This window comes from Syngnathoides biaculeatus, chromosome 2 (genome assembly GCF_019802595.1).
Source record: "Syngnathoides biaculeatus isolate LvHL_M chromosome 2, ASM1980259v1, whole genome shotgun sequence".
NCBI classification, from domain to species: Eukaryota; Metazoa; Chordata; class Actinopteri; order Syngnathiformes; family Syngnathidae; genus Syngnathoides; species Syngnathoides biaculeatus.
In genome coordinates, this window is record NC_084641.1 from 6,395,038 (window position 1) to 6,405,740 (window position 10,703).

The 10,703-nt window shown below is 42.3% G+C and overlaps 2 protein-coding genes across 3 annotated transcripts; one reads left to right on the plus strand and one right to left on the minus strand.

Annotated features, from left to right (window-relative positions):
- Positions 1-101: 101 nt before the first annotated feature.
- On the plus strand, positions 102-7,872 carry bzw1a (basic leucine zipper and W2 domains 1a). 2 transcript variants are annotated; one of them, XM_061829368.1, is made up of 12 exons: positions 102-255; positions 3,981-4,053; positions 4,129-4,305; positions 4,396-4,490; positions 4,824-4,889; positions 5,091-5,226; positions 5,301-5,410; positions 5,493-5,663; positions 5,743-5,889; positions 5,973-6,111; positions 7,174-7,296; positions 7,468-7,872. In XM_061829368.1, exons 2-12 carry the CDS (start codon positions 3,990-3,992, stop codon positions 7,497-7,499), a joined length of 1,260 nt encoding a protein of 419 aa, XP_061685352.1. In that variant the 5' UTR covers positions 102-255; positions 3,981-3,989; the 3' UTR covers positions 7,500-7,872. The 2 variants fall into 2 exon arrangements, with proteins under 2 accessions (XP_061685352.1, XP_061685359.1); XM_061829375.1 differs by lacking the exons at positions 102-255; positions 3,981-4,053 and having other exon boundaries at positions 4,228-4,305; positions 4,396-4,401.
- Positions 7,873-9,449: 1,577 nt separating this feature from the next.
- LOC133505868 (transcription factor 15-like) lies at positions 9,450-10,170 on the minus strand. The gene has a single exon (XM_061829387.1). The coding sequence runs from the start codon at positions 9,981-9,983 to the stop codon at positions 9,459-9,461; it is 525 nt and encodes a 174-aa protein (XP_061685371.1). The 5' UTR covers positions 9,984-10,170; the 3' UTR covers positions 9,450-9,458.
- Between the last annotated feature and the right edge of the window lie 533 nt (positions 10,171-10,703).

Here is a 10,703-nt window from a genome sequence, read left to right on the forward strand (position 1 = left end):
TGATTAACTTATTATGTGCACGAAAGGAGGACCTCTTAACCACCACTCAGAACACAATAGGAGGGGAAGAAAACATTTTGGATTGTTTTTTTTTTTTTTCGCTTTGAAACGGAAGTGACTGTTAAAAGCGCATGCGCAAAGGGTGGAGCCTGCGGAAGTCCTGACTGGAAGGTCTTTTTGTTTGGGGCTCTCACACTCGCGACACTCCGTTCGACTCCTCTGGTTCATAACCGTTTTTTATCTGCATTCATTTCGGTGAGTATTCGCTCCTCCGTTGAATTTGTTACGTGTCACACGTCATCGTCCGCATTAAAGACGACAAGGCATGTGATCCGATGTCGTATTAAAAAAAAAAACGTCGTACTTCCACGTTGATGTTTCCGTCATGGGCGACATTCGGAGACTCTTTAAGCTAAATTAGCCAACTTGCGGATTTTCCCCACTTCCCTGGTACGTTGTAAATATTGCTAGATGACACTTCGACTTTTTTATTTTTCACGTAAGTTGGCGCTGGAAAATAGCGAAAAATTCGACACATGACGTCCGATAGGTGTCAATTTGGTAGTTTAGATTAACGAGCTCGTCCGAGGGCCCAGCAAAACTGGCTAGCTCAGCGCATGGTAAGGCCCTCAGGTAGCTAACGCCAACAGCTAAATCCATTTATTTGGCTAGAGCCAGGTAAGTTTCATTTGAACCGTTCATTAAACATTTCGCGTTTTGTTTATCTCAGTTTCTAGTATGTTCGTGTAACACAGTTTGTAGCGTCGTCGAATGGCGTGCCTTTGTTAGCTGTTGTAGTTTTGAATTGATTGTTTGTTCGTTCTTACACCTCAGTTTCTTATACACTTTTAAATAGTTGCTACTATAATTATCAAAATGCCCATTGTCAGAGTACTTATTTTTGTTAGTGATGTCCCGATCCAACTTTTTCTACATCCGATCTGATGTTGTAGGCTTTACTTTTTTTACTTATCGGTCCAGTCTGACTTCACCAATAACATGCTTAATTTACTTATTTTTATAGTGTGAAATGTTAGGGAAGGCTTATTCAATTATTAGTACTTCAAAAGACAATACGTAATCGGCAACACTGGTAGGCATGAAGAAAAACTGACCCATTTTTCACCAATGGTTTACATAAAATAACCAATGTGACCTCGAAGGGGCAGTGTGGTGCAGACAATGTGATACACACATACAGTAACATAGAAAGCAGAAGTCACGATCGAATATTATTTTAACCTGTATTTCAGTTTGAGGGATTATCGTTTTTATGTTTATGCTGCATTTGTGTACCATGATTCGTTTTGAGAGGGGTAAGATGAAGCACTGCAAGTTTGATAATTTTCATTAGCCCGTATTACATCTGATTTACAAGTTGCAGTGTGTGCTTTTAATTCATTGTGATAAACGGTCTTATGTATTGGAGCACTAAACGGGTATAATTCTTTTGTTTTAGGTTTACGGTAAACTTCAACTAGAGTGCCAATAAATGATGAAGCAAGCAACATTCACTGTTACTTCTTGCTAATATTTTAGCAGTGTACCAATCTCATGTGATTATGTAGGTTCTCTGTGCTGTCTGGCACCTGTGGGACATAGAATGGCCAACTTGCATAAGAGGGGTTAAAGGGGAATTCTGGTGGTTTGCATTAACAATGTATCCAATAGGTCATGTAATATGTACTCTATCTTGACAATGTGATGTTAAATGCTGTCTCATTTAATAGTATTTTGAGAAGATTTTAGTCGGCAATTTTAAATTTTCAGGGGCGCTGCCATTTTTGCAAGTCATATGACATATGTGGGTGTATGTGACATGTTACGTGCAAACGCTCGATTACATGGGATATCATTATGCCCAGTGCTGATTTCTCAGATTTATCAGATTTATCCTCATCTGATGAAGAAATGGCAGTATTGGTTGATCAGGAAGATGGAGGAATTCTTCCATACAGATTGGAACCTGTGGCTGTAAAAAAATGTTGAATATTCGGATGGTTCTTCGGGTGGAATGACGCAGTGTGACACGAGGGAGCTCCGTCGCCAAAGCTCGGCAAACGGCTGCCCCCAATGCTCGGGTCGCGGCCTCCCATACAGATTTGAACCTGTGACTGTCAATAGTGTTGAATATTCAGGTGGTAATGACGCAGAGTCTGACTGCTTGGAGGCCTACGGGCGGGACATAAGTGCGTAAACAAAGGCTCCGGACTGGCAGCCGCGGATGGTTCTTCGGAGGAATACTTCCATACAGATTTGAGCCTGTGGTCTTAAATAATGCCCCGGAACTCGGTCGGTGGAGCGAGCTTGTCAGACTCCGCGTCATTCATCCCGAAGAACCATCCAAATATTCAACATTATTTACAGCCGTGTAGCAGAGCTCGCTCCCGGGGCTCGGCGGGGAGTGAGATCACGGCTCCGCCACTGGGGGGCATTATTTACAGCCACGGGTTCAAATCTGTATGGAAGTATTCCTCCGGCTTCCTGATCAACTGACACTGCTATTTCTTCATCAGATGAGGATAAATCCGAGAAATCAGCGCTTGGCATAATGCCGTCCCATATAATTGAGCTTTTGGAACGGCACGTAATAACGTCACATTCGCCCACGTAGGTCATGTTACGCGTGAAAACGGCAGTGCCCCTGAAAATTGGTAATTGTCTATAAAAATCTTCTCAAAATATGATTAAATGAGAGGATTTAACATCACATTGTCAAGGTAGAGTACATATTACATGACCTATTGGATACATTAATCCAAACCATTGAAATTCCAATTTTAAATCAGAAATTTTATCCAGTCTGAGCTGTTTTTTTTTTTTTTTCCCCTTTCTAACTTCAACCTTACTAATCATTGTCAGTTCCTGGTCATTCACGCTCCTCTTCTTCTCTTCCATTTTCTTTATTCATTAACTTCTCAAAGTACTCTTTCCATCTATTTAGCACACTACTGGCACCAGTCAACACACTTCCACTGCTATCCTTAGTCACCTTTACTTGCTGTACATCCTTTCCATCTCTATCCCTCTGTCTGGCCAACCTGTAGAGATTCTTTTCTCTTTTCGTATCCAACCTGGTGTACATGTCGTCATATGCCTCTCGTTTAGCCTTCGCCCCCTCTACCTCTGTCTTATGTCGCATCTCAATGTATTCCTTCCGCCTCTCCTCAATCCTCTCCATGTTCCACTTCTTCGCTAATCTCTCTCCTTGGATGATTTCCTGTATTTTGGGGTTCCACCACCAAGTCTCCTCCCCTTTCCTACCAGAAGCCACCCCAAGTACTCACCTGCCTGCCTCTCTGAGTACCATGGCAGTAGTATTCCAGTCTTCTGGGAGCTCTTCCTGTCCATCTAGAGCCTGTCTCAGCTATTTCCATAAGGCCACACAACATTCTTCCTTTCTCTGCTCTACCTTTTTGTTTTCTTAATCGTCCTACCCGCTACCAGGGTCATCCTACACACCACCATCCTATGCTGTCGAGCTACACTCTCCCCAACCATTACCTTACAATCAGTAACATCCTTCAGATTACATCATCTCCACAAAATATAATCCAACCTTCGCTCTTGTAGGTCACTCTGTTCTTGTCTAAAACGAAAGCACCATCATCGACAGAATTACTTCAAACTTCACAGAAAACAATAGCGACTCACCACAATGTAATTTATGGTCACCGAATCCTATGGGTGCCCCCCCCCCCCCCTCCTTAAATTTCACAATCTTGTAACGCTTTCATCTTTGTCAGGATCACAGAAAAAAAGCACAGCGTAATTGAAAAATTACAAAACAAGGTGGGAAAGAAATTTCCCAACATAATTTGAGAAAAGGTATTTATTATCTTATGAGAAAACCTCCTTTGGATTGCTGGTGAATTCATTACCTCGTTTCAGTAGACAAAAAAAAAATGGCAGCAATATTTCATACCTACCCATTGTAGTCATTGGGTTTCACTTTCCTTAAACATCTCATCTTTTTCAAGGTGTCTTTTATGAATAATCAAAAGCAGCAAAAGCCAACGCTAACAGGCCAGCGTTTCAAAACTAGGAAAAGAGGTTGGTGGTACTCAATCTACATTTAATTTGTCTTTTTTTGTTTGGTTTTTCTAACACATGTGCTGTCCTCTCCAGATGAAAAGGAGAGGTTTGACCCTACTCAGTTTCAAGAAAGTATCGTACAAGGCTTGAATCAAACTGGCACTGACTTGGAGGCAGTTGCAAAGTTCCTTGATGCCTCTGGCGCCAAGCTTGACTACCGCCGTTATGCAGAGACACTCTTTGACATTCTGGTGGCCGGTGGAATGCTGGGTATGTTGTGTGGACGTGCTCTGAACAGTGTGTTTTGAACATTTTATATATTTTTTTTCATTTCTTAATTGTCTTTGCTTTTTGGTGCAGCCCCAGGTGGCACACTATCAGACGACATGACCCGCACAGAGTTTTGCCTCTTTACGGCACAAGAAGACCTGGAGACGATGCAAGCATATGCTCAGGTAAATGGGAAGTACTAATAAGACCTTTTAAGATTGTTAGCTTGCTTAACAAAAACTTGGCCAAGCAATGACTTGGAACTTGTAAAACTGGTTAGTTGGGGCACTTATAAAAGTAGGACTGTACTGGAATGAAATATGTTTCTTTTATCGGAGTATGCCAATGTTTTCCTTAACTATGGTGGAGCTTGCTTTTCAGCATCAACTTTAAATTTTGAGAATTCTTAGTTTATTACGTTGAATTCCACTGGAATGTCTCTAATGTTGAAAATTTGAATTTTGCTACCCTATTTGAAAGGGTCATCCCGTGGTTACTCAAAATGTTTTTCCCCTTAGGTTTTTAACAAGTTGATCAGGCGTTACAAGTACCTGGAGAAAGGTTTTGAGGAAGAGATCAAGAAGGTGAGCACATTTTTAAGTGCCGAGTTGATGGCAAATGTATATTGTGAAAGGTTACTGGCTGTTGTACAGGTGTTACCATTTAACCTGACACAGAGCACCTGGAAGTGTTTTGTTTTTTGCTCGATGACAATCGCTTGCAAATTAACACTGCTTTTCTCTATTTTTAATGTGACCCTTATTTTATTGTGTGAATCTGCATAGTTGCTGCTGTTTCTGAAAGGGTTCACTGAGTCGGAGCGCAACAAGCTGGCCATGCTGACTGGCATCCTGCTGGCCAACGGCAACATATCAGCCTCCATCCTCAGCAGCCTCTTCAACGAGAACCTTGTCAAAGAAGGTAAGGGACTGGTGTGCCATTCTCACCACTTGGAGTTTTAAATATCCTTGTAACCGCTCGACCTCTATGTCTAGGAGTATCTGCAGCCTTTGCCGTCAAGTTGTTCAAGTCTTGGATCAATGAGAAAGACATCAACTCTGTAGCTGGCAGTCTCCGCAAAGTGGGCATGGACAACAGACTGATGGTAAAATAAACATTAGTAAGGCAAAGATAATTTTTTTTTTTTTTGTCCTGGGTTTTCTGACACTTTTGCGTCTTCCCTAAAGGAACTTTTTCCTGCCAACAAGCGGAGCTGCGAGCATTTTTCTAAGTATTTCACCGATGCCGGGCTTAAGGAACTGTCTGACTTCGCCCGCAACCAGCAATCTATTGGTGCCCGCAAAGAGCTGCAAAAGGAGCTCCAGGAGCAGATGTCCCGTGGAGACCCACTCAAAGAGGCAAGGCAACCTGCCAAGCAGATGATTTCCTGAATGTGCATCAAATCATATTTAACAGTGGTCCTCTGCAACACCACAGATCATTGCTTTCACCAGGGAGGAGATGAAAAAGGCCAACCTCTCAGAGCAGGCCATGATTGGGATCATCTGGACTTGCGTGATGAGCTCTGTAGAGTGGAACAAAAAAGAAGAGCTGGTGACCGAACAAGCCATCAAACACTTGAAGGTTTGTCACTTTTGTGTTCTTTTTTTTTCACTTTGTGCCCATTCGTATAAGGTGATATGAAATGAATCTTATCTTCTCTGCAGCAATACAGCCCTTTGCTGAAATCCTTCACCTCCCAGGGTCTGTCCGAGCTCAGCCTGCTGCTCAAGATCCAGGAGTATTGCTACGATAACATCCACTTCATGAAGGCCTTTCAGAAGATTGTGGTGCTCCTCTACAAAGGTTTGCAACATGCACACAGAACCTTTTTAAGACTTGCCGCACACTAAAAAAAATTTACTGAGGGGTTCAACAAATTTTCATGGGCCAACGGCTAATAGATTTGTTTTAAATTATCAGAACTTCACAGATTAAATGGCAATTACAAAATGCCATTTGCAGATTTTCTTTTACAACAAATGTTTTAGCGTATCAAGCAAGAGCAAAACTGTACCAATATAGTAGAGACACTTTTATAGCGCTTAACTAAAGTATATTTGTCATTGTTTCTGTCCAGTGGAATCCTTGTTTCTATAAGCACAAATAATGCATCATATCACATTGGGTACCAATCACCGCATTGTTTAAAGTTGGCATTATACTTTCTTTACCATCCTATTGTTGCGCATCAATATAAAACGATGCAAAAATTAAGGTCGATTGCTTATATAATTTATTCAAAAGATGATCAATTTACACTGTTATTGATTAATATGTCACAGACACGGTGGTAGTACTTGGCATGCAGGGATGCCAACTGCTCTAATTTCTTTGTATTTTATTGGCAGTTTCCCAGGATTTCAGCTATACCTCGTTAAGGGTCAAATGTTCTACATACAGAGCGAGTGGGTATTGCATTATTGACTCATTGTGTATGTGTTGAGAGGGCAGTACCACGGAACCTCGTGTCGAGCAGTGACACTGCGGGTGGGCATTTGAACCTCAAGTCAAATTGAAGGGAATTGGGCTGCGATCTATCTGCAGTTTATAGTGGGAATAGAACGCCCCATGTAAACTGGTCTACGGAGAGGTGGACTTAAGGCACTTATGTAGTTTAAGTGCCCAATAGATGTAAGAGATTTGCTCTCAATGGATCCACATTGTCCTTTAGTCTCAACTTTTTTTTTTTTTTTAAACAATTGCGTCATGTTATGTGTGTTTCAATAAAAACTGCAATGCCTCAAATATTTCCCAACAACACCCAGGGTGTCAGTTTTTACATTGCAGCAAGTCATTAAAGGCCTCTTGTTGCATCCAGCAACTGCAGCATCAACACGTTTTTACACCTTTTTCCCTCTTCCTCAGCGGATGTGTTGAGCGAAGAGGCCATCCTGAAGTGGTACTCTGAGGCCCACCTTGCCAAGGGGAAGAGTGTCTTCCTCGAGCAGATGAAAAAGTTTGTGGAGTGGTTGAAGAATGCAGAAGAAGGTGAGTGAGCAAAGTGGCACAAAAATAATTTTGGTAATGCGGGCAAGTCCTGATATGCATAGAGTTTCGCCTGCAAACTGTAACTCCAGTAGAGAGAAATGACAGATGTTTAGTTTTGAAGTATTGACGTGGTGATAGGGTCATTCAAATGTTGACTCCCCGCCCCCCCAGAGTCTGAATCGGAGGAAGAGGAAGCGGACTGAAAACCTCAGACGCCAGATGAACTCCACCCCCTGCCCGCTTACACCCCCACCCCCCCCCTTTTTTTTTTTTTTAAACCAATAGAAAAGGAGTGGTAGAATGTCGATGCCCGTCTGACGTCGCCACCTCCTGGTATAGTTCCCCCGCCCTCACAACCTACATATGTTATTTTAGAACATTTTTTAAAGGACTTGGTTCTTCCTTTGTAACTTTTGGTGTTGTCTTCAGTTTTCACTCTTTTAGTGCCCTCTAATTTGGACAGCAAACATTCCGTGCGATCTTGTGGCCTCTGCTCACTCCAGTCTGTACTTGGAGTTCACAACAATTTACCACAAGACTGTAAGGCCAACTTACAAATTTCTGCCAAAGTTCTTTTCTTTTCTGCCCCTTTAGTTTAAACTTGGCCTATATCATTTTGGCTCGTGCTCACTCAAACTCTGCCTTCCTTTTCGAACTTGTCCCCGTGTGTTGTGGTCACACTGGTTAGTCCGTTGAAAGACACGCCCCAAATATTGCCTCGCCAGCAGTCAGATTATTGGTTTCTACTTTCTTCGATCTGATGTAAACCAATTGACTTTTTTAATGAAATAAAGCTTATGAAATGGCAAAGTGTTCAAAGAAGCATTCTAATGGTGCCTCACAGCACTGCTGATGTCGTGTAAGCCAAGTTTGTCCGTAGTTCATCATGCAACCTGTTCTCACACATGGAATGATGGTGTTCATTTATGGTACAAAAATATTTATTTAGCAGAATTTTTTTTTTTGATGTGCAAAGGTATCATGTCACAATACAGTAATGTTACACGTTTCATGTTGAGGTAAACACGTTTGAGGTAGTGCAACATTTATTTCGAGGGTTATACATTGTTTTAAATGCATTTTTGTGTGAAAGAGCCTGGTGGATTGTGGGAAATATTGCAGATGTTTGATAGTTATACTTCTTGCAGTAGTGACTTAGGGGGTTGGTGTGACTAAAATAGTGCAGCCCTTCACATGGGCTCAGGTTGCAGCTCAACCAAGACGGGTTCGTTCAGAGGCACAAACCAAAGTGCTTTGTAGTGTTTTTTTTTTTTTTCTTCAAAACTAAGAATAAATATTAAATATGTACAGATGTAAACATGTGCGACCGCTCCATGTGGGTCTCTGGATTTAGACTTTAGTTGACCGCTTCCCGCCGTCTTTGAGCTGCCGAGACAAGAGGTTATTTGTAAATAAGTGAAAAAACAATTGGGCTTTTGAGTCACATTCTACCTAACATGTAAGAAATAAGATAAAACAAGCAAGCCATCGAAGTACTGCTAGTCAAATGAAGTATTGTAGTGTTTGACGCCATTCTGTTAATTGATAGATGGATAATGTGCAAATTCAAAGCAGACTATTAATGTTACTCAGTTTCCTTGGCTTCAACAACTTGGACACCTTTAGGGAAACTCCAGGATCAAGATCTACATAATTGAATTAAAAAAAAAAAAAGTTACAAATAGCGCAAGTAAATGTTTCAGGTATCTACTTCTGAATGTTTTTCCACTTTTTGTCACAAAATTTGAAAAATTACTGTTTGTCAACATAGGCTTGATGGTTTTTAGTTTTTTTTTTTTCAATCCATGTTGATGTAAATTTAGGTTTTATGAGGCAGAAAAGTGCACAACACCATGAAGGAATTTGAAAAAAAAAGAGCATAACAGACTGTGGTGCAAGAAACGGAAGCAAGATATTCCCTGTCAGCCATGACCATTTAATTTTTTTGACATCAAAAATAATTAATGGTAGCCGGGTTGTCAGTGCTAGGCTAAAAAACAGTTTTTGCAATAGAATTATCCGCATGAACCTTTTCCATTGTGACAGTTATTGTCATATATATATATATATATATATATATATATAATAAAAAATAGCTTCATATTTCACTTTTGTACTTGAGTAGCTACTTTTGCCACCTATGATTTAAAAAAAAAAAAAACTCATTTTTGACCCGCCCAATTTGGTTGGTCACTGACCTGCTTCCTCTGGTTGCTCAGACAAAAGGTGCAGATGGCCCGGAGTGGCGGTGCGCTCAGTTGTGTGAGCCCGTGCACGCCGGTTGGTTGGTGGTGTAGGCACGGCTGCCCGTCGCAGTTCTCCCCCAGCATCAACATATTGGCGAGGTGTGAGATGTAGCTGCACGCCAGACGCAACGTCTCCACCTTGGAGAGCTTCCTGTCGGCAGGCTCAGTTGGAATGAGCGTGCGGAGTGCGGTGAAGGCAGTGTTGACACTGTGCGTCCTGTCTCGCTCCCTCGCGTTGGCCGCTTGCCTCTGTTTACTCACACCAAGTGGAAGATCCCCTCTGCCACGTCTCCACCTTCTCCATCGCCTGGGTGAGTCTGGCTCCTTTCTACGGTGTGGGCTGCAGGCGCCGGTGGACTTGCCATCAGATCCGCTCTCACTGTCTTGGTCCTCCGGATCGGTCGCAAAGCCGTCGGTGCGCACGCTGCTTGGGGACTTCATCCTGGCAGCCTGACGTGTGAGTGCGGTGTGCACATCACTTTATCCTCAGGGTGAAAATAGCACCGAGTGGCGGAGCAGCTGCTCCTGATCCGGTGACTGAGGGGTCCGCTCCGGATCAGCATAGCATTTCTCCTGAATGACTGCTGCTTTCTGGGTCGCCAACCCGTTGTGGAGAAGGGAGGACAGGTGGATCATCCAGGAGGAGGAGGAGGAGGTGGTGGGGGGATGGTGTAGGGGTTTACACCGGTTTTGTTGGAAGATGCGTAATTAAGATTACCTCAGTTTATCAGTAGTGGAAAGTAACAAAGTACAAATATGTTTCACACAATGTCCCAATGAGTTTTGCCATCTACATTTGGAAACAGCTGAAACTGAAGTGATGCAAAACAGGCCACTGGTAATTTAGTGGTATCCTACACCTGCCTTTGATGCAGTGTTGATTTGATACATGGTAGCCCAATGCCTATAAAATACTGATCCAGTGCTAAGGTAACAAGTCACAAAAGGAAGACCATTTGGTATAAAAATGGTGGCCTTGTTAATGTATTTTTACAAAGTCTGCAGCTGACCATAAAAAGTACACAATGGGGCAGTATGATGGGCAGCTGTAAACCTTTGGCCTCACAGTACTGAGGACTGGGGTTCAAAGCCCCACCTGTGTGGTGTTTTCATATTGTTTGCATATTCTCCCCTGTGCTTGCATGGGTTTTTTCTGGTTTC